Consider the following 24,678-nt stretch of genomic DNA (forward strand, 5'->3'; position numbering starts at 1 on the left):
GGGGCCTGCGCGACGGAGGGCGGGGCTTGCTGCGGGGGCAGGGTGGGAACGGTGCTGGAGCTGTTGGAGGAACGCCAGGAGGTGGCAACTACGAGGGGGTGTGAGGGGCTGACCTGGGGTAGAGTCCTGCCACCCGGACTCAGGAAGAAAATCCTGAGGTGGCGACCTGCAGACTGGGCTGTCAGGAGATGGAGAGCCCGCTCACGCCCACCCGACCGCCTACTACCAGTGTTCCCGGATGCATGGGCTCCAGCGCCTGCCCTTTCGCCATTTCCTCCCAACTGGCATTAAATCCCGGTGTAGTAGTTATCAGTGATTAAGAGTCTAGGCAGCCACGTGTTCTATTGCCGCCAGTCCGCAGGACACGCAAGTGATCGTTTTGCTGCGTTAACTCTATGGGCGCCCAAATCTTAGGAATCCATTCCACGCCCCCCCGAAGACAGCGCTTGACCCTTCTGGACTGCCACGCAGGAGGCAATCAATGTTTTTCTTTCTTTGCTTATTTTTTTAAGAGACAGGGTCTCGCCCTGTTACCCAGGCTGGAGCACAATGGCAGGATCAAGGCTCACTACAGCCTGGAACTCCCGGGCGCAGGTAATCCTCCTCAGCCTCGGGAGTAGCTGAGACCCCAGGCGCGCGCCACCACGCCTGGCATCAATCAATGTCTTTCAAAACAAAGGCTGTTAAACGTGTTATAGAAAAGAAGCTGTTTAATGGTAGGTCCTACCAGACGTGTTTGTTTTATTTTTAGATTTGGTTAATGCATTGTTTCCTGTAAAATCTAAACCCACGGAAACCTGAAATTCTAGAATTCGTGCAGGTCCCTTTCGCTTCCAGGTCATCCTCGGGGCAACGGCCGCCGCTGTAACTCTTGTCAGAACTTCCAGGCCCAGTTTCAGCAACGTGCAGGCAGAAGCTGGCGCCTCGGTGGGATGCGAGGGCGTGCGGAGCGCGGGGAAGAGAGCCCCACTGGCCTTTCCAGGGCACCCGCGGTGGATGGGAACGCTCCTTCGGGCGCCTTCCCAGGAAGTTGTTTGGCTGAGGGCAGGCGGTCCGTCACGTGAATGATTAAAAGTTGTTACCTTGGAGAAGAAATGGGGGAAAGGATTGGCTTTCGGAGGTGGGCTAGAAACTACAAAACCGAGCTTCCTGGGAATGCCTTTTAGGCTAACAGGAAGTGGAGCGTCACCGAAAGGGAGGGGCGGCCACTCGGGGACTGTCCCCTGCTCCAGGCGCTCACTTTGCGGGCGGCGCTTTTTCCAGGTTGTTAATCCAGCGAATGGGGAAGGATAGATGCACGCTGCTTGGTTTAGGGGGAAAAAAAAAATGAGCGAACGATACGCCCCTTCCGTTTTGTGATAACCAAGCTGCAAGGAAATAAATCGGCTGGCCTTACTGCAATCTACTGCACTCGAGGTAAGGAGACACAGCAAAATGCTCCAGTGTTAATGGTTTTTTTTTTTTTTTTTTTTTTTTTTTTTTTTTTTTTTTTGCAGTGAGGATATATGCATGTTTTGCTCTCGTTCTTGAAACTTTGTGTGTGTGTATGGGGTAGTAATTCTGTAGTTTTGTTTTTGAAAATATGTACTTATTCTACAATTTTGAAAAATGTTAATGTTAATTAAAACTGTGTAAAAACAGCTAGGTTTCAGAAGTAAGTTCTGGGAAGAGTAATTTGTCTTTGCCTTTGTTAGCATATATTTCATTCTTTTAATTTAAATGTAGAAATATTTAAAATTAGTAGCATTTACTCTTTTTTTGGAAGGAAGTTTTTGTATTAGCAGTAGAGCGTGAATTTTACTCTACTGCACTACTGAGGAAAAATTAATTAGGTGCAAACTGGATAGTTTAAAGATAAATAATTCTGTGATAATTGGATTTTTCTCTAAAACGCCCTTATTCAATATGCTTTAACTTGGGGTAAAGAGCAGGAAGTAATAGATGTAATTAAATTTTAGCAACTGATTTCCAGCATAATCCTAACTCATCAAGGTCAGCTGCATTTTGAACTTTTTTGTATTCTGCCTTTGAAAATAAGTCCTATATTTTATACTGTATTGCTACAAATCAGAAATTGCTTAACTGGTTTATGAAGAAACCTACATTACCCATTTTCAAATAGTTTTGAAACGGATACGAGAAACTGAAGTTTAATTTCAGTTACATCAGTTTCCAGAGACTCCCAATTCCCCCACTCCCCACCCCCAAAGATATATGATAGGTATTTCCATGAGGACCTTCTCCTTTCAAAAAGTGACAGTGATGTCTTCACATCTTCCAGTCTTGAAGAGCATAATGACCAAATTTAAAACAAAAGACATTTTATTTGCAATATAAAAGTGTGGGTGGACACTATTTAAATCAGGAAAAGTTCTCTGAGTGAAAAACGTTAGGCTGTCTCTCACTTCTTCTGTCATTGTGAAATAATGTTTGTCCCACATATGTTAACCTGTCTTTGTTGTCATATCAAATTTGTTTCTTTCACTCATTCAACAGTCATTTAATGAATGTCTTCTATGTGCCACGCTCCGTGCTGGGCACTGGGGATACAAAGCCAGATAAATCGAAAGTTATTTCCCTGGAGGAATTTTATGGAGAGAAGTTGTGAAGAGAGGGGGGTTGTAACAGGCAAATCAGTCCAGTATTTTAGAACTCTGTGATGTTTAAAATGTATACAAGGGATGTCCTTGGAGCAGTGTGGAGGGACAGCTATCACTAATGTGGAGGGACAGCTATCACTAAGTCTTTCTATATATACCAAGCCATTCCTTTTGCCCTTTCAATATGTTGTATTGGAAAATCAAAAATGATTCTTCCACTCTGTTCAAATGGTCAGTATCTTGCAAGTCACCAATCAGAATTCTTAATTCCTTTGTATGTTACAAGATTAAATAGGTTTATAAGATCATAACATACATATACTATTGAATGTTTTTAAACTAAAAAATGGATTTCTACCCTGAACTTTAAAATACGTTTTTGTATCATCTCCTACCAACTAATTGCATTGGGTTAGCTATGCAGACTCTATGGGTGGAAAAACCCCAGCTGCTCAGACATGTGATTAAGGATTCTGAGAAATGACAACAGAGGGAATTAAGGGGCAGAAGCTCATCCCAGTCATGGTTCCAGCTCCTTTTGGGCAATGGTCAGCAAGGAATAGGAAAGATGCTATCTGTCATTCCTCAGTAATCAACCCTGGCATTTGTCTGCAACCCTATTTGACCCTTTTAGATGCTTCAGATTGAGTGCCCTGGGAACTGTTGGTGAAGAAAGAGTTGTAAAGGTACATAAGAATACAAATTCATATAAATCTAGAAATTGGATACAAGTGCAAATTGCTAACATGTTCAGATGTTTTGCTCCATGGCATACATCCTCTGGTTTCAAATGTGTAACATTAGATAGTTGGGATCGTGTGCATTTATTTTGCTTCCAGATCCTTGTATTAGGGTTCTCTAGAGGGACAGAACTAATAGGATAGATGTGTATATGAAAGTGAGTTTATTAAAAAGAACTACTCAAACGATCACAACATGAAGTCCTACAATAGGCCATCTGCAAGTTGAGGAGCAAGAAAGCCAGTAGTGGCTCAATCAGAGTCCCAAAACCTCAAAGGTAGGAAAGCCGACGGTGCAGCCTTCAGTCTGTGGCCAAAGGCCTGAGAGCCCCTGACAAATGACTTGTGTAAGTCCAATAGTCCAAAAGTCAAAGAACTTGGACTCCAATGTTCGAGGGCAAGAAGCATCCGGTACAGGAGAAAGATGAAGCCCAAAAACTCAGCAAGTCAGCTTCTCCTGCCTTCTTTTGCCTGCTTTTCCTAGCCATGCTGGCAGCCGATTGGATGGTGCCCACCCACATTGTGAGTGGGTCTTCCTGAGAGTGGGTCTTCCTCTCCTAATCCACTGACTCAAATGTTAATCTCTGCTGGCAACACCGAGAAACACCCAAATACACCTATAAACAATACTTTACATCTTTTAATTCAATGAAGTTGACAATACTAACCTTCACAAGTCCATCCCTTGTCAACTTGAACCCATACACATTTCTCAAAATCATACCTAATCTCCAAATAAATGAAACTGCCTTTGCAAAAATTGTAACTGAGGAAATTATGACAGTGAAAGATATCAAACCTAACCAACTCCATCTTGCTTCTAACCTCTAAACTGTCCTTGTCCATTCCTGAACATAAGCCAAACTAGCCTTGGGAAGGAATTTAGTTTATAGTTTAAATAATAGCCCTTCCCCAAAGCTAAACTGTTCTTGTAAAATGATTGAAAGGCTACCAGGCACCAAGTTAGGATGAGAGGGGCTGGAATTCTAAATATTACCAGCCATTATTCCAGAGGTCATAAGATTTGCAACTTTTCCAGTTACTCTTGAATATAACATCACTATTGTGAACCTAAGATTGGCCTTTTGAGATATCTTTTCAAGTTTTTGAATTTCTGATAACTGGATGGCCCCACCTGGACCTGCCAATCAGTTCCGTGGCCCCCACCCTGGAGCTGACTCAGCATAAAAGGACAGCTTCAACTCCCTAAGATTTCATCCATGAGTCAACCAATCAGCACTCCCAACTCACTGACCCCCCTACCCAACAGATTATCCTTAAAAACTCTGATCCCTGAGTTTTTCAGGAGGCTCTTGAGTAACACTAAAACTCTGGTCTCCTGCATAACTGGCTCTGCATAGATTACTCTTTCTCTTTTGCATTTCCCCTGTCTTGATAAATTCGTTCTGTCTAGGCAGCAGGCAAGGTGAACCCTTACATGGTTACATAAAAACAACAATACAGTCATAATTACACCTAACAATACAGCTATCCTTTATACAACTGGAAGCATACTAATCCTTAACCTAAATGCTATTACATAAAGTTAACAACACTTAAATGCTGATATGATGTCAATAAATGTCACATGATACAGGAAAAAGAGTGGAAATAAAGATATATTCTTAGTACAAGTGTATACATTTATAAACGTATTCTTAACAAAATAAGGAGGAAAACTCATGACAATTACAGTCCTAGTTTCTGCAGCTGGTCATGTGGTCATAGCTGGTATTCATCACTACCTTCTTCTACCCATTCTATATTCCCTTTTCTTTCAGCAAGCACCTCAGCAGCTCATAGTTTTTTACCTGGTGAAGTAAGTTGGTACTGCAGAGAGTAGGGCATTGCTATAAAAATACCCCAAAATATGGAAGAGACTTTGGAATTGGGTAACGGGTAGAGGATGGAAAAGTTTGGAGAGCTCAGAAGACAGGAAGATGTGGGAAAGTTTGGAACTTCCTGGAGACTTGTTGAATGGTTTTGACCAAAATGCTGATAGTGATATGGACAGTGAAGTCCAGGCTGATGTGGTCTCAGATGGAGATGAGGAACTTATTGGGAACTGGAGCACAGGTCACTCTTGTTATGCTTTAGCATAGCAGACAGGCTGGTGGCATTTTGCTCCTGCCCTAGAGATCGGTGGAACTTTGAACTTGAGAGAGATGATCTGAATTTGGAACTTATGTTTAAAAGAGAAGCAGAGCATAAAAGTTAGGAAAATTTGCAACCTGACTATATGATAGAAAAGAAAAACCCATTTTCTGGGGTGGAATTCAAACCAGCTGCAGAAATTTGCATAAGTAACGAGGAGCCTAAAGTTAATCACCAAGACAATGGGGAAAATGTCTCCAGAGCATGTCAGAGACCTTCACAGCAATTTCTCCCATCACAGACCCAGAGGTGTAGGAGGGAAAAATGGTTTCATGGACTGGGCCCAGGGCCCGCTCCTGCTCTGTGCAGCCTTGGGACTTGGTGCCCTGCGTCTCAGCCGTGGCTAAAAGGGGCCAACATACAGCTCAGGACATTACTTCAGAGGGTGCAAGCCCCAAGCCTTGGCAGCTTATACATGGTGTTGAGCCTGTGGGTGCACAGAAGTCAAGAATTAAGGTTTAGGAACCTCTGCCTACATTTCAGAGGATGTATGGAAATGCCTGGATGTCCAGGCAGAAGTTTGCTGCAGGGGTAGAGCCCTCATGGAGAACCTCTGCTAGGGCAGTGTGGAAGGGAAATGTGGGGTTGGAGCCCCCACATAAAGTCCCCACTGGAGCATTGCCTAGTGGAGCTGTGAGAGCAGGGCAACCATCTTCCAGACCCCAGAATGGTAGATCACAGACAGCTTGTACTGTGTGCCTGGAAAAGCCACAGACACTCAAATGCCAGCCCATGGAAGCAGCCAGGAGGGGGGCTGTACCCTGAAAAGCCACAGGATAGAGCTTCCCAAGACCCTGAGCACCCACCTCTTGCATCAGCATGCTCTAGATGTGAGACACAGAGTCAAAGGAGATTATTTAAGAACCTTAAGATTTAATGACCACCCCACTGGATTTTGGACTTGCATGGGGCCTGTAGGCCCCCCCCCTTTTTTTTTGGCCTATTTCTCCCATTTGGAATGGGAATATTTTTCCAGTGCCTATACCCCCACTGTATCTTTGAAGGAACTAACTTGCTTTTGATTTTACAGGCTCCTAAGCAGAAGGGACTTGCCTTGCCTCAGAAGAGACTTTGGACTTGGACTTTTGGGTTAATGCTGGAATGAGTTAAGACTTTGGGGAACTGTTGGGAAGGCATGATTGTGTTTTGAAATGAAATTTGGGAAGGGCTGGGGTAGAATGATATGGTTAGGCTGTGTCGCCACCCAAATCTCATTTTGAATTGTAATCCCCATAATCCCCACTTGTTGTGTGAGGGACCCAGTGGGAGGTGATAAGATGATGGGGGCAGTTTCTCCCATGCTGTTCTTGTGATAGTGAGTGAGTTCTCACAAGATCTGATGGTGGCAGTTTTTTCCTGTGCTTACTCACTCTCTCCTGCCCCCTTGCAAAGAAGGTACCTGCTTTACCTTCCATGATGATCATAAGAGGCCTCCATAGCCATGTGGAACTATGAGTCAATTAAACCTCTTTCCTTTATAAATTACCCAGGCTGGGGTATTTCTTTGTAGCAGTGTGAAAACAGGCTAATACAACCCTCAATAGAAAGATGAAAACCAAAATACAGCACCAACCTCACTGGAAGTCATCATCTACCTCATTGCCTAAATATAATTTTTAAAAGACAGAATAACAAATTTTAATTTCTAAAATAACTCAAGTCTTATGGACAATGGCATTGAAAGCACTGTTTTTTTTGTTTTGTTTTGTTTTAATTTCCTGCTGACAGAAACATCACAGAAAATTCTTTGATTTCTCTTAATAGTGACCAGAGAGCCTGCTTCTATCAGTCATTGAAGACATAAGGAATTTTTTTTAAAATTAAACTTCAACACAATGAGGTAGGTACCAATATTTTTTGGCTTTTGTTTAATTGTTGTAAAATACATATAACATAAAATTTATCATCTTAACGGGTTTTAAGTATATAGTTTAGTAGTGTTAACTGTTTTCACATTGTTGTGCAACTGATCTCTGGAACTTTTTTGTCTTGTAAAACTGAAACTTTATACCCACTGAAAAACAGCTGTCCATTTCTTCCTACTCCCAGCCCCTGGCAACTGCCATTCTTTCTGTTTCTATAAATTTGACTTTCCTAGGTACTTCATAATAAATGGAATCATACAGTATTTGTCTTTTTGTGACTGCTTATTTCAATTAACATAATGTCTTCAAGATTCATCTATGTTGTGGCATGTATCAGAATTCCCTAATTTGTAAAAACAGAATAATAATACTCTTTTATGCCTATGTGTCACATTTTCTGAATGTATTATTCGTTCATCTGTCACTTGACCGTTAGGTGGCTTCTGCCTTTTGGCTTTTACAAATAAGGCCACAATGAACATGGGTGAAATACCAGTACTTTGTCTGAGAAAAATTATTTCCTCTAGAGTTGGTTTTATTTCTTTGGAAACAATAGTTCTTAGTTAAGCCAAAATCTTAGAAAATACTGAGAGACCTCTCTTAGGTCCATTGAAATAGCAGTCCAGGTTACAGAATGAAGTCAGTACCTATAGAGTTGAATATTCTTATAGACCAGAACAAAGCTGAAAATAGAGACTATTCAGAAGACAGAGAAAATACCATGTGGCTCAAGTGAGAGAGTCGAGCGTTTGATTTGGACTTGCCATTCTTTCTGTGGCTCAGGAAAAATCATTTAATACTATATTCTCAATCTCAGATGTCCTGTCTGCAAAATTTGAAACATCAATTTGAGGTAATCTATAACATGAAGCAGGGAGAGCTCTGACAACTTTCATTAGTAATGCTCAGCTCTGTGAGAGCAGGAATTGGTTCTGCTTGCTGACTACCATCCCTCGCACTTATAGTGCTGGGCACATGGTAAATACCTATAAATATTTGCTGGATATTTTGACCTTCCCCTAATAAAGTAAGAAAGTTCACATGAAGTGGCATTGCTTCCATCTTAGGTTCGATACCTAAAAATATTTATAAGCCATAATTCATCTGTATGAAATCCATTTCTCTTACAGAAGTGATTTTGGAAAGTGAGTTTATGGCTGAAAACCAATATTGGATAAAAGAGAAAGGGTTCTATAGAACAGAACAGGGATCTGTTGTCTGACAAAACAGAGATTCAAATGAAAATCTCCAGTATCCTGGAACGGTAAAAGTACAATATTTGCAGATGTACTTGGTTTCTTTTTGACCCATTTCTAGAACTAATTTTGCATGGCACTGTACTGAGCTAAAAATGCTTTTCTATTTCTAGGCTTTCCTCTTAGGATGCGTTGACTCCTTGGATCCTATGAGTCATGGATATGTTCTTCTTAGGAATAAGGCCACTCTTACTCCTGCCCTAATATATGTCCATGGAATTGGTCATCTCCAAACATCATCATCATCATCAATAGCTATAATTAATTGACTATTCCAGGAGATAGGTGCAAAGCTAGAAAGAACTTTTATCTAGCATAATTCAGACCTGCACAGTTTGAAAGTAGAAAGGGCCTCATTGTCTACCTCAGTAGCAAATAGCTGGATTGAAGGAAGCAAGTGGTGCTTTAAAATAACTTTATGCATAATATTTATGTTATTTCCCTGTAAATAAGTGATAACAAAGCAAACTCTAGTTCATTGACAATAACTGCCTGAAGCATTGTTGAGAAGGAATAAGATCCTTTGTATAGGAAAGGGGAAGAGGAAAACTAGAAAATGGTAGGACGGATGAGCAGCTTTTGCAGTGCATAGGAGCTTAGGATTGAGGAGGGAAATAGAAACACAGGTACTTAGTGTCTGATATCCCATTTTCAGTGCTGCCCTTGTTCATTCTAGCCTGATTTACCTGTTAAGAAATGGCTTACTCAACCTGGTTGCCAGAAGGAAGACTTGATATTTAATGTAATCAGCACAGAGATGCTTTCCTCACAGCTTGCAGTGCTAAATGACCTATTGCAGCAACATCATTCTATTTAAGATATTGAAGTTCATGTAGCTACTTCTCAATCTATTAGCAATTGTTTCAGAACTGTAGTCTAACAAGTGTAATAAGGGCAGGAGTAGGCCTTCTAAATAACAAAGTTTAAATTGGCTATCAACAATCATATATATGTATAGCCAGTTCTATTGTCAATAGAAAAGATGGATCACTTCCACCCTAATAACTAGTCTGTAACACAGTTGATTCAGATTGTAGTCATCTAAATGATCCATTCGTATCACTGGAATTGGCCATAAACACAAGATCACAAGATGAATCTGTGACACTACATGGACTCTTTTATTATTATAAATCTATTCCTATTCCTGCCTTTACTACTATATTTATTATTAACACAAACTAATTTAAATTATTTTGTTTTAGACTTGTGAAAAAAGTAACAGGAGTTAAGAAGAACCTTGTAAGAATAGAAGAGCTCCTTAGGAAAAAGGGAGGGGAAATCATTTAGGAAGGAGAGCATGAACTGGTAGAAAATGAGAAAAGCTGTATGACATTTCTAAAACAACAATGAAAAGAATGACTTTCCTGAATGTGGATAAAAACCTTACGTCAAAAACTCTTCCCAGAATCTTGTATAGCACCTGGAAAAGACTTGTGAAGAAAAGTGACCTTTCATGTACCATTTCTGGCATTTTGTATTTTGCAATGAAATAAATTCTAGTTTATGCTGCTTATAATTTTAATGGAAGAAGCTTACCATGGGCAATATTGATTGAGTTGTGTGGTGTTCTGACTTAGTTTTCTTTTTCTGCCAATTGTCATGACGTCTGTAGTTTTTGTCACTTTCTGAACCCAAACTAAATTTTCTTTCCTCAACCAAGTAAGACATTTTCTGTGTGCTTAAATCATGTATGCTGCCTGCCAGATTAAGTAATATAGCTTCTGGTTATCATGACCTGCTAAACTTCCTTGGGGAAATTCACAGTGATGATATTATTCATCAGATGATGCTTTTCCACCGAGGCAAATCACTCATTCACCAAGAGCTTTCATAGAAACAGGGATGTTCAAATATATTTTAATGCAGAATATCTTTGAAAAGATGTGAAAAAAATCAGAAATCTGAGACATCTTTTGTTTATCAAGTGACTTAGCCACAGAACTGCACATAGAAAGGGGGCCTGTGTGGTCTGTGTTTGAGGTCACATTTCATGACACGCTCTTCTAGTCACCAGATAGGTGATGACCCAGCTCTTCTATGTAGGGAACAGTTGCTTTGGTACTGTCTAGTCTTAATTGGGCCTTAATTTGTATTTAATCTGAGTTTATCTGTTAATGTTTCAGGCATTCATTGACATTTTGGACAATTTAGACATAAATTCCCTCATTTAAATCAACTATCGTGTTGTGAGCACTTAGTCAAAAAATGGGCCAGACACTGTTCTGGGTTGTAAAGAATGACAGAAACTTCCCTCAAGATACGTTAAGACTGAAAACAAAAACAGACAAAGAACAGTCAATAGTTGAAATACCTGAAAACAAGAACTAGAAACACAGTGATCAGAGTTCACTGGAATACTTAGGGTGGAGAGTGGTGAGGGAAACATAGGAGACGTGATATTTGAAAGAGATTTGAGGGGTAGGGAGTAGGAGTTTGTCAGATAGAGAGAGAGAAGGACTTTGAAGTAGAGAAAATAGCATGTACCAATACACGGAGTCGTGGATCGGTTCACTGTATGTGGGTACCATTGAGGGGAAATGTCTTTTTGGAATATGGCACCACATGCCCCTTTGCCTCAGTTTAAACAGTGTTGGTTATCTGCATGCCGTAAACCTGGTCAGAAACTGGTCATTGTTTGTAGAGCTGTCTCTTCCAACTTTCTTCTTGCATCCTCTTACGTGCATCAGCCCAGGTTCTGCATTGGCCTCTGTATTCCACCTTGGAATGATTTTATCTCTTGGCAGCTGAGGCCCCTTTTCTGAGCATCTATATTCTATATTCATCAGTTTATAGGCAAGTAAATATTCTGGAAGATGAGCCAGAGGAGAAACAATCTGGACAGTGTGAGGCAAATATAGTGAAATGGCAGAATAGTTATCTTTCTTCTACCATCTGTGGCATCAAAATGAAAATGACAGCTTCTCATTGTACAACACCACATTGCTCATTGCTTTTCTACCTTATGAGTCAGAGAACATAATCTTCGTTCACGCTGTGCACTGGCATATTTGTTTTCAACTTCTCTCTGGATAATTATTGCTTTCCAGTCTGAAGGAACTAGCCTTGAGAAAAGAATCCTTCAACAGTGTTTCTTCTAGGGAACTTTGATAGATTATGTAGTAAGGAACTCTATAGCACATCTTTGGAAATTCAAATTGCCTGGTCCATTTAAAGACATCCATGACAGAATTTGTACTGTTATTTAATAGACTATGTATTATTTACTTTCTTATTCTATGTCCACATTTAAGAAAATTACTTATAATTTCAAATAATGCTCTTTCAAAAGCTACTTCAATTCTCATATATTTAAATATTACTGACATAATGACCCAGCAATTCTACTCTTAGGTAAGCACCTAAGAGGAATGAAACCATATGTTCACACAAAAACTTGTACATGGATGTTCATAGCAGCATTATTCAGAATGGCCAATATGTGGAAACAATTCAAACATCCATTAACTGATGAATGAAGAAAATGTGGTCTATCCATAGAATGGAATGTTATTTGGCAACAAAAAAAATGAGGTACTGATATATGCCTCATGATATATACAGCATGGATGAACCTCAAAAACATTATGCTAAGTGAAAGAAGCCAGATACAATGGTCATATATTCTATGATTCCATTCATATGAAATACCCAGAATGGGCAAATCCACTGAGACAGAAAGTAAATTAGTGGTTTTCTGGGGCTGGGATGGAGGTCAGGGGTTAACGGAAGTGAAAATGGGGAGTGACTGCTAATGGGTCTGGGGTTTCTTTCTGGGGCATTGAAAATGTTTTAAAATTAAATTGTGGTGATGGTTGCAAAACTCTGTGATTATATTAAAAGCTACTGAACTGTATACTTTAAATGGGTAAATGTAAATGGGTATGTGATCTCCTTAAAGCTACTAAAAAAAACTCCAACATAACAAGTATAAATTTTTATATTATTTTGCAGGTACCTTAGTGACAGTCTTGCTTATTAATTTTTTGACACATCCGTGCAGAATTTACCATAACCTAGTGGAAAGAGTTGTGGACTGTGCCATCAGGAGGTTTAGAGTCTTCCACTGGTTCTGCTGCTGATTAGCCACATGCAACTGCATGACCTTGGGCAAGTTCCTTATCCCTGGACCTTGAGTTCTTTATCTGTGAAACAAGGAAACTGGTTAAGGAGGGCTCTGAAGTCCCTTTCAGCTCTCTGAGTTTCTGTGTTTGTGCAATAAGTCATATAATTATGTAATTATTGGGACAGTAGTTTTTAGTTTGTTGTGTTTTTTTGTTTTTTGTTTTTTTATGAGGTGGGGTCTCACTCTGTCCCCCAGGCAGGAGTGAAGTGGTGCAATCGCAGCTCACTGCAGCAACCTCAACCTCTTGGCGCCAGCTATCCTCCTGCCTCAGCCTCCTGAGTAGCTGGGACTATAGGCATGCACCACTACCAATGACTGATTTTTTAATTTATTTGTAGGGATGGGGTCTCAAGACATTGCCCAGGCTGGTCTCAAGCTCTGGGGCTCAGGCAGTATCCTGCCTTTTCCCCCGTAAGTGCTGGGATTACAGATGTGAGCCATCATGCTTGGCCCACTGGGGCAGTTTGAGAGACAGGGCTTTGCCCTTTATTGTTTGAGTATAACTAATAGCAGTAGGATTTTCAGAAGCCACCTCTCTAGTAGTCCTCCTCATGATATTTAAGTGTGTTTTATTAGGCAACCTGTATGTAGATCAGGGTTTCTCAGCCTTGGCATTGTTGCCATGTTAGGTCAGATAATTCTTTGCCATGGGGGGGCTGTCCTATGCATTGTAGGATATTTAGCAGCATCCCCAACATCTACTCACTAGATAGCAATAGTATCTCCCCTCCAGTTGTGACAGATATCTCCAGACTTTGCCAAATATCCCCTGGAAGACAAAATCATCCCCGGTTGAAAACCCTTTGTATCCCCAACAGCGGTCCCCAACCTTTCTGACACCAGGGACCTGTTTTGTGAAAGACAATGTTTCCATGGACGGGTGGTGGGGAATGGTTTTGGGATAAACTGTTCCACTTCAGATCATCAAGCATTAAATTCTCATAAGGAGCATGCAGCCTAGATCCCTCACATGCACAGTTCACAATAGGGTTTGCACTCCTGTGAGAATCTAATGCCGATCTGGCGGGAGGTGGAGCTCAAATGGTAATGCTTGCTTACCCATTGCTCACCTCCTGCTGTGCCACCAAGTTCCTAACAGGCTGGGGACCAGTAGTGGTGTGTAGCCTGGGAATTGGAGACCTCTGGTGTAGAAGACGCTAAGTAACAATGTATCAAAATAACTAAAAGGATGTGTTCTCTACCTATAAAGAACTAATGAATTAATGTGCAGAAAATATCATTGGGGGAAATCTTGGATTTTTTTAGTTGATAAGGAGAAGAGGAAGGATTTTTGTTTTAAGTTATATTTACTGTAGTCATGGGGATGGGAGAAGGACAGAAAGGGAATAGACTAAGAGCTGTCAGATCCTTTTTGGAATGAGGCAGGGTGTCAGCAAATATATACGGACATAAAAAAGGAAAAACCAAAACCTAAAGGGAAAGTTTAGGAATTGAGGGCAAGAGAACTGAGAGGTGCTGATGTTTACTTCTTAGTTCTTCCCAAGTACGATCTAGGTCATCCAGATGTGTTTTTTCTCATATCTCTCATTCAGAGCTCAAAGCTGCAAATTAGATGATAGGTTCTTTCTCTAAAAGAAGAACAGAAGAACGCTAAAAACTGAGATCCGTATAGCCAAAAAGTCATCATTATTCTCCAAATTGTACTGAAGCTCTTTCTAATGGGCCTACAATGGAGTTCTAGATCTCAGCTATTCTTAAAGTACAGTGTGCCACTTACACTACTGTCTATGAAGTCCTTGCTCTTCGTACTTTACTATGCAAACTAAAAAAATTTACGTAATTTTATTGGGCTGCATTATTTAATAAATACCACCTGAAATATTTACACTATGTTTCTAAAGACATAAATTATTCATATCTCCTGAAAGCTTTCTGATACAGGTAAAATTGGGGGATTAGAAGCTATCTGGAAGGAACTGTCTATGACAGAGACAGGGGATAAACTCCTACTTAAAAGAATACATGAGAGGGAAGCAGTCACTCATGAGTGTCTTCAACAGTGTATATTTATAGTAAGCTATAGTAATTAATCTTATTACTTTTTCTAGATTAAAACTGCTAGATAGTGTCTAGAGATCAGAAACACTTCTATGTAAGTTTTAAAATATGCTATTCCTACTCAGCTGCAGAAAATGAATATAAAGATCTTAATCATGGTATACTATAATACAGTTAGTCAAAGTGACTCTTTACTCTCAGTTCTTATAACTGGTCATTTTTATGTAGAACTGAAAATATCTGTTATGGGACCTACTTTTCATACAGTATTAAAAGGATTTTCAAGGACTTTGAACCAAGGTTATTAATTCATAATGATTTGTCTTTGACCACATTAATGGTACATGTTGTTTTAGTAAGAGCGTACATAAAATGAAAATATGGTACACTAAAGCTTTCAGTTACTATCCTTGTAAAATAATCATAGAAAAGCTGAAGTTACCTTGAAAATAATTTATTTTATTTATACCTTAAGAATGAGCCCATGATAGAAGCAGAAACACAAAATTGCTCTTTTTAATAGAACAAGCTGCAGAGAAAGTCCAGGAGAGATACCCTTAAAAGCACTCTCAAAAGCTTACTCTAAAGGTGACATTACTTTTCAAATCTGGACTGTTGAAAAGTGAGAGCTGCTGAATGGCAATGATCTTCTCCTCGTCCTTGTGAACAAACTCTTCCTTTGCTTGCATATGCCTGAGCATGCTGTCCCGTCATGGAGAGTATGCCCTTGTCCTTCTTGCAATTCTCTATTCCCCATTCTCATAAACTTCAAAGGAAAATGTTAAAGACATGGCATATATGATCTCTCTATGTCCTTGAACTATAGAGAGGAAACTTTCTACAATTATGAAACGCACCTCACAACATGAAACAAGCTTACAGGAATATGATGGTCAATAACCCAACCACTGCCAAGTCTCCTCAGTGAAAAAGAAAATGTTGAATAGGTATCATTAGGAAAGTAAAATGAGATTTAGTTTGGAACAGAATATTCCAAGATTATTCTATTCTATTCCAAACTAAATGTAGACTACAGTCTTAGAATTACCTATGGAATGATGGCCTAGCTTCAGTTGCCTAACTTTAGCCGCGAGACATGAAATCAAGAGCTTAGATATTACTGTGTAAGTATACATACAGTTCACTTTTCCAAGAAGAGGGGGAGTACCAAAAATAAAATGTACAGAGGCAGTGTTATACCGAAAAGAAGAGTAACAGTAGCTCTTTGCAGTTAGTATACTTTAGCTGTGGTTAGCAGTGAGAAGTCTTTTCCAGCTGTCTTACATCTGTCAGTATTAGGCAATAGATGAGAGGAACTGTTTATCATATAGCCTAAGAAGAGAAATTGTACTAGAAGTGGGGATGAAAAGGGATAGACTATGGGTTAATTAAGATCACCAAGAATAACATCTCATCTATTCTTTCTCAGAGGTCTATTTTTTTCTTAAAGGTGCTTTAAATATGTTGTTTAGAAACTCCTGATTGGTTTTTGTTTCCAGTCTTTCTTTTCTTCAGTAAATTTCTTTGAATAGTTCATTTTCCTCACTTCTGGCTTTGCCCTTGAATAGAGTAGTAAAATAGATCCATGATAGGCTGAAATGGCGTGAAGACTCAGTTGCCAAAGTACAAAACAAGGACCATACCTAAAATGCTTCTGGTAGCCTGTGGAAGAGTAAGTAGCCTGGAATCAGATGCAGAAATAGCAGAAGACTGAAAAACAGAAATAATTGAAAGCCAACAGTACTACAGTAGGAGTCAGCAAGCATGGAAATGAAATGTTATTGGAATCCAGGGAATAAGAGTTTTAGGCATCTATAAAACTGTCTGTGAGATTTAACCTTTTCTCATATAAGCGAGGGATTTGATTCCACAAAATTTTTTGACAGTGGATAGCTAGACTGTACTTATCCATTTGTCCACTACTGTTCTATGGCTATCTCTGGAAGACCCTTTAGGTACAATAAGGAAGATGGGAGAGTACATAGCTGATAATACCTTGTGATTTGTACTGTGAGAAAGGGAGTTGTGGAAGCTCAAAGACTGTGCCTCAGTTCAACCTGGATGTAAAGCCAGGCAATACACCCCCAAGCCCATGAACAACCTGGGCTCTGGGGGCAGATTTTCCTGTTCGAAATCCTAGCACTAGTACTGAAATTACTTGGTAATCTTGGGAAGGTCATTTGATCTCTGTAAGCATCTAAACTATTAAATGGGAATCACAATAATAAATAATAAATTAGATCCAAGAGCCCTCCAATGGCTTCTCTTCTGGCGTAGAGTAAAATCCAGACTCTTTAATGAGGGTCAGAGGTCCCACATAATCTGGCCCTTGCTTATTCTGATCTATTCTCTTTATAAACAGATTCTCTTCATACCCACTACCCCAGATTATCTTTTGAATTTGTTTATTGTGTTACCTGTTTCTCCCTATCATCTCCTCTGCTACTAACAGCAGACACCTTTTCTATGTCATTAATTGCTGTATCCACAGAACCTGAAACAGTGGCGGCACAAAGTAAGTGCTTAGTAACTGTCTGTTGAATGAATAAGTACATACTGTGGTAGATGAAGCACATAGTACAGGGCCTAATAAGTAATAAACCTACCATAATTGTTTGCTGCCTCGTGTATTATGGCCTGTATGATTTTGTTTTGGAAAAAGTCTGCTACTACAGAAGTGTAGATTTGAAATTAATATATTACTAAGGGAAATAAAATTCCAGTTGAAAAATAATCTCAGTTCTGGAGATTTAGTGATAAAATGATGGCAAATTTTTAAATGCTTAATTTTTCCAATTTCATATGTATAGCATCTTTTGTCTGCAACTGCATAACAAGCAGGGCAAGAAGGCAGGAAGTATTAAACTGGTTTTTTAAAATCTCTTAGGCCAAATTACCTTATTGAGGAGGAAGGGAGAACTGAATCTGAATCAACTAAAGTAAGATTGGTATCTTTCCTCATTGGAAAAAAACATGAAAACACAGGGACTAGTAAGAATGCTAACATTTGTATGTTGTTTCCATTTCTACTCTAGGTGTTGCCACATCTGCAAACTTCCTGGGAGAGTAATGGGGATTCGAGTGCTTCGATTCTCTTTGGTGGTCATCCTCGTATTATTACTGGTAGCTGGTGCTTTGACTGCCTTGCTTCCCAGTGTCAAAGAAGACAAGATGCTCATGTTGCGTAGGGAAATAAAATCCCAGGGCAAGTCCACCATGGACTCCTTTACTCTCATAATGCAGACGTACAACAGAACAGATCTCTTATTGAAACTTTTAAATCATTATCAGGCTGTACCAAATCTGCACAAAGTGATTGTGGTATGGAACAATATTGGAGAGAAGGCACCAGATGAATTATGGAATTCTCTAGGGCCCCACCCTATCCCTGTGATCTTCAAACAACAGACAGCAAACAGGATGAGAAATCGACTCCAGGTCTTTCCTGAACTGGAAACCAGTGGTGAGTTGCGGTGGGGTTCTCAGCCTGGAAGGGCTGCCACTATCCAGAGCTGGGACGGGCATGTGAATTTCTGGCCTTCTGCTTGTCTTAACTGTCCGGAGAAAAATGAAGGAAGTTAGTTCTAAGAAAGCACTTTGGAAAGCTTGAGGGACAATTTCCAAGATGTCAAGAAGTGGTTTCCTGGCGAAGAGGTTAATATTGTAATAAAGGATATGCTATAATTACATATTATTGCATTACAGTTGATAGTAAGATGCCATTTAGCTTATGCTTAATATATTTTTTTGACACTCCTCTTTTCCTCCCATTCCTGACAGTTTCATGAGGTTGCAATTTGCTTAAAAGAATCTTGACTTTATTTATTTATAGGCCCAATAGTTTCTAGGATGATGGATGATAACTACTTGATTATTTTCTCTTCAGGCAATTATACAATCAGTTTTGATACCAAAAATTTTTTTTCTACTGGACAAATCTCCCCAAGAATACATTGCTTATTTACTTATTGGGGGTCAGAAAAGACTTCATTTGAATGATGTATGTAGACACTATCATATTTTACTACTTTTGTTTTCATTTCCAAACTATTCAACTTAAATTTTTGTCCTTTCATTTTAGCAGTGTTGATGGTAGATGATGACACACTCATCAGCACCCCAGACCTTGTTTTTGCTTTCTCAGTTTGGCAGGTAATGTTGCTGTCTCCTTTATGAAACCGTCTTTATAAGATCTTGACTAGTACTTAACCAGGGCAACATGGTTAATATAGAAGTTATCTAAAATATTTTAGATAATATTTATCTAAAAGATGGATGAATTTGTTATAGGCTAATCAAGATTTCCTGAGCTTAGTTCAGCCAACCTGAAAGTTATGGTATCTTTTATCTAGATTTAATTTATATTTTGGTATATTGGGGAAAAGAGCTAGAACTGCCTTCCAGAGAACAATGGGGAAATGACGTGGTCCAGCAAAAGCTGGAATGAGGAGATATTTTGCCCAGACCACAGACATGTGTCTCAAATGATAAGTATATTTCTATATTAATATTGTATGTAACTTTTTGTAAAAGGAAGTATTTGTTACCCCCACAAAATTTAATCCTGGTTCTGAGAGCATTGTTTAGAAATTTTGCAGTAATAATTTTCCATGTACCATTGTGGTAGGAGGGATTTGTTTTGTTTTGTTTTGTTTTTTCCTAAATCCTAGCTTGAATAAGCAGGCATAAATTGCTCAGTATCCTATAAAAGCAGTTCTCTCCTATTGAATATGTGTTAGTAATAGCTAACTTTTACAAGTTGCACTACCATTACCTGAAACCAGAACTGCATAGACATACTTAGAAGCTGTGTCCAATAATTAAACACTGTGCTACCCAGTAAATGATCTCCTTTACACCATGGTAACTTTAAATTAGCTTCTTGGGATATAACAGCATTAGATATTAATGGTAAGTGATCACAATACTCAACAGATATCAGCATTTTTAAAACTTCAGTTTTTAATGCCTAGTGTGCTGATCAACAAATTGAAATTTTTTTCATATCAACAGTTTTTTTTTTTTTTTTTTCCAGCACTGTAAATGAAAGCTTCTTGGGGAAAAAGTTCTAATGTAATACTTCAACTATGAGATTTCTATTGATGCTTAAAAATCAATTTGCCCGAAATGTAAAAATGGAGGCAGAATATGGGGACTGTGGTTAATTGGAACCATCTGAGTAAACTATAAATTAAAGATATGTAAATATGATTTCAGGTTTTATTTATAAAAATATCAAAAACAATTTCAATCCATTGACCAACTTAAATTCAGTCCAACCCAAACCCTGCATAATGTAATGATCTGAGGTTTGTGTATAAGCAAGCAAGATTAGAGTAGGCATTCATCTGTCTTTGTATTTGCCCATTACCTCTGCTTTTAGTGTTTTCCCTTTTCCGCCTCTAGCCAACTGTGAAATTTCTTTCATTCTCCTAGATTGTGTAAATAGCACATCTTCTCTGAAGCCTCCTAGCCTTTATCCCCCATCCCGTGACCTTGCCCTTTGCCTCCCAGCAACACGGTTGTCATTCTACCCTCAATGTTCCCATCGGATTTACCCAGCTGCACTTAACAACTTTCTCACAGTATTGTAATTCCTTGTTTGCATATCTGTATCATACCCCTCTACCCTCTCTAGACTGTAAGTGCTTTTAAATAGGATTTAACTCAGCTTCATTTGCTTTTGTGTGTGTGTGCATCCCTAGTTCTGCATCTGTTCAATAAATGAATGAAATTCAAATTATTTATGAGAGCGAATGAAACTTTCAACCCTATAAGTTCTTACCTCTTTCGCATGCTTTTGTCTTTTTCTTTTGTTTGCTGACTGTTGTTTTATTTTTAGTCACGCTCATCTACCATCTATCCTTTCATCAAAGATTCTGATGCATCTCTCTCACATATATAATATAAACATTTATTTTATATAGATAAATATAAACATTTATTTATATTATCTCATTTTTTTGAAAAAGGAAACACCCAAGCTGAAATGGGATAAAATATAACATTGCTTAAAATCAACAGTAAGTTTTATGAACATCAAAATCAACATGAAAAAGAGAGAGTCACACATGTAGATCGATAATTTTATATACTCCTAAGAGATTAGAACAAATTTTCAAAATGATCCCATTATCTCTTATCTCCTACAATAAATAGCATTCAGGCACTCAACTTTTCTCGCGGCAGATTTTGAAGGATTGGACTCTTTGGTGACTGGAATTTGTTCATATCAGATAATGTTTGAATTAGGAGAACATTTGTAAGGGTAGAATATTTGTTTTCAGAGATATTTGGGTTGTGATGCAATTTGACGTGTAAACATATCAGAACACAGATTTATGAAGTTACCTGGAGCTAAATAAAACTGAAATGTAGAAACTAGGAATAAGGAAGAGTTGACAAATCAGTTTCATTCTCTCTGTAACAAATCATTGCCTTTTTGACTATATCGTCTCTAAAAATATGTGACACTTAATTGTTCTTTTTCCCTCTTTTCAGCAATTTCCTGATCAAATTGTAGGATTTGTTCCTAGAAAGCATGTCTCTACTTCATCAGGTATCTACAGTTATGGAGGTTTTGAAATGCAAGCACCAGGGTCTGGAAATGGTGACCAGTACTCTATGGTGCTGATTGGAGCCTCATTCTTCAATAGCAAATATCTTGAATTCTTTCAGAGGCAACCTGCAGCTGTCCATGCTTTGATAGATGATACTCAAAACTGTGATGATATTGCCATGAATTTTATCATTGCCAAGCATATTGGGAAGACTTCAGGGATATTTGTGAAGCCTGTAAACATGGACAATTTGGAAAAAGAAACCAACAGTGGCTATTCTGGAATGTGGCATCGAGCTGAGCATGCTCTGCAGAGGTCTTATTGTATAAATAAGCTTGTGAATATCTATGGCAGCATGCCCTTAAAATACTCCAACATTATGATTTCCCAGTTTGGTTTTCCATATGCCAACTACAAAAGAAAAATATAAAAGTAAAACAAACAAAAACAAACCTGAAAACTGCTTGGCATTTGAGTAGCTTCTCCATGCTATGTATTTTTTTAAGCAACATCATGAACTTTTATCTACTCCAGAAGTCTCTACAATAGGAAAAAATGTGCAGTGCTTCTAGGATATAAAATTCACATTACTTTTGAAAGCCAAGAAGTTGGTCTTATCCAGTTAGGTCTTAGATGAAGAGTTTTCATCCAGGGATGTAACTCCTTGGTCAGTGATTTTATTGTTTACATCCTGAGACTGTTCTACAGTTTCTTTGACTCCTGGCATTTGCCTTAAGGACCTACAGCAAGCTGTTTCTAGGATCAGAAACTCAAGAGAGGCGTATCTCTGCTTTTTCACTAAAGGTCGATTGTTTTAATTTGAAGCCTGAAATGCCTCTTCAGCAAAAGCCTGTGGTATGGGGTAAAGCCTTGTGAGAAGAGAATAGTCTCAGTCACATATGAGGAGGAAAATTTGCAGCTGCCAGTGCTTTCGTTGTGGCCCTGCCAACCAGCTCTTCCAGGACAAACTCAGTCCAGCATGGTTTTCATGTAACCATGAGTGCTTTTATCTTTGCGAAGTATTTTGTGACTGGGACAGTTCATTTTAGTAGCTGAAGAACGTCTAGTTGTTTGCTTGATTTTTGTGAACATTTACTGCATGGATCACAAAACAATATACCCTGTATTTCTTATATGCAACTTACATGCAGCAAAGAGTAAATGTGTTACTAGATTCGGGTAGTGCATTTTGTCACTGAATCTGACCTTGAGAATGTACATTAATTCTTATATTTTACGTAATGTATGTGTTGTTTAAGAAATGTATAAAAAACCTTCTGAAAAAAATGAGTGAATAAGAACTAGCAGAAGTTAAAACCCTTTGCATCAAAAGATCTTTATTGTTAGAGCACTGGTTATCTTCTGGATACTAAAAAGTTGTATTACAAAGCCAAACACTTGCATTCACAACTTTAAAAAAAGAAGATCCAAGATACTATTCATAATGATGTAATTTCAACTATATACAAAGAGGAGAAAACAAGAACCCAGTCATAACAGAGGAATTCTATAGGGAGTCTGCATCAGTTCATTGTTAAGGTTGTCTACTCTCTGTTACGTGAATTAGCATCTGTGTTCCACCCATTGTCTGTGTTTAGTCCTTGTTCACTACTAGGGCAAGGAATTCTTAACTAGGCCTCTGTTTACCACCTTCTCTTTCTCCTCCTTTCCCTCTTCTTCCTCCTTCTCCTCTTCCTTCTTCTTATATAATGCCAGTATATTCTCAAAATTGCAAAGCTGTGAGAATATTAAAATAATCATGGCTAATGTTCCAATAATGAGGTCTTTGTGCATTTAGTTCAGTATATTATGTTTTTTTTTTTACATTAAAGAGTATATGTATCTTAGTGCAGTCAGATTGTAAAAAACAAAAACAAAGAAACTTAGAACCTTACTAAAAATCAATAATGTCAATTATCTGTTTTGTCCAATATTGGTAGTACTTTTTTGCCTCTTATGATTCCTCTAGCAGATAAATAAAAAACTTTTGCCATCCATGTTTTCTGTGTTAACTAAGCAGACTCATGTTTTTGTGATTGGTGTTCTTACACATTTCTAGATATGATACTCTAAAATTTTGCTGAGAATAAGGTAGAGACATTAGCCACATTACCCATGAAAAAATATTCCCAGATTTTATTTCCCATCTTGTGTCTTTAAACTTGTCTTAAGCATCACATAAGTTAATCATATCATGTTTTCAGATATTATGGAGCAAATACTATGAAACCAAAATGCAGTTCAGTCTACATTACAAAGACTGTTGCATTGTAGCTAGACTCCTATTAAAGCTGTCTTTCCCTGAACACCTCTTCTTCTTGCCTCAGATGATCCAGAGAAGAGATGCTCAGGCTTAAAACTTTGTAAGAGAAGCAGTGCAGCGTAGCGGGTCAATTGTGCACACTTTGCCATTAGAATATTTGGGGTCAAATCCTTGCTAGACCTCATTTTCACTTAACTACTCAGTTTCCTTAACTGCAAAACGAGAATACAATCTGCCTGGGGTTTGTTTTAAGGAATAAAGGAGATAACTTGCATAAATATAGCACAGTGACTTGCCCATTTTAGATGTTCAATAAATGAAAGCTGTTGGGATGACAGTGTTATTGATAATAAGGACAGAATTAATCCTTCCACTCACCACCTAGTTGTTAGGAAGGCCCTGCATCCACCAGGTGAGACATTCAGGAATTTATTTACATTTAACTATGGGCAAGGAACCATGGCAATTTCATCTCCTTTTCTTTATTTATTTCAAATACTGTTTTTCTTTTTTTTTTTTTGAGGTGAAGTCTCGCTCTGTCAAATACAATTTTTCTTCTGAACAAAGCAGTATATATTCATTCTGGCAATTTTGGCATGTTCAGAAAAGTGTAAAGAAGTAATTAAAAACCCACTAACCCAATTAACAATGGCATTTTGGTATGTATTCCTGCAGACTTCTAGGCCTATATTTTACTAGCATGATTTATCTGGTATTTTATTATATGAATAAACCAAAATTTATGTGCTCAATCATACTACCATTTTATTTTACACTTTTTTACCATTATAGAAACATTCGGATAAGTATCTTTGCCTTGAAAAGATACCTTTGAGCATATCTATAATTATTTCTTTAAAATCAAGTCCAACAAAGTTCAATACCTGGGTCTATCTAGTAGTGTGTGTGCTTTTAGGGTTTTGCTACATACTGCTAAACGCTTCCAGAGGTGTTGACATGGCTACTCTATTAATACCACATCTGAGAGGACTTGTTTCCTGTCAGTTGTCCCAACGTTGAGTATTATGTAACAGGTTCTTTCATATATTTTTTCTGTGTATAAAATACTCAAATGGTGCTGATTTGAAAGGCTGC

At 38.5% G+C, this 24,678-nt stretch overlaps 1 protein-coding gene across 24 annotated transcripts; it reads left to right on the forward strand.

The window, feature by feature from the left end:
- The first annotated feature begins 23 nt into the window (after positions 1-23).
- On the forward strand, positions 24-23,317 carry EXTL2 (exostosin like glycosyltransferase 2). Of its 24 annotated transcripts, none has more exons than XM_074000674.1 (7): positions 24-1,416; positions 3,235-3,286; positions 6,525-6,599; positions 7,259-7,334; positions 17,796-18,223; positions 18,842-18,912; positions 21,262-23,317. In XM_074000674.1, the coding sequence occupies exons 4-7, from the start codon at positions 7,330-7,332 to the stop codon at positions 21,748-21,750; spliced, it is 993 nt and encodes a 330-aa protein (XP_073856775.1). In that variant the 5' UTR covers positions 24-1,416; positions 3,235-3,286; positions 6,525-6,599; positions 7,259-7,329; the 3' UTR covers positions 21,751-23,317. The 24 variants fall into 24 exon arrangements, with proteins under 24 accessions (XP_073856775.1, XP_073856779.1, XP_073856783.1 ...); XM_074000678.1 differs by having other exon boundaries at positions 18,845-18,912; XM_074000682.1 differs by lacking the exon at positions 3,235-3,286 and having other exon boundaries at positions 21,262-21,319; positions 21,439-23,317.
- The last annotated feature ends 1,361 nt before the right edge of the window (positions 23,318-24,678 follow it).

Source organism: Macaca fascicularis, chromosome 1 (genome assembly GCF_037993035.2).
Source record: "Macaca fascicularis isolate 582-1 chromosome 1, T2T-MFA8v1.1".
NCBI classification, from domain to species: Eukaryota; Metazoa; Chordata; class Mammalia; order Primates; family Cercopithecidae; genus Macaca; species Macaca fascicularis.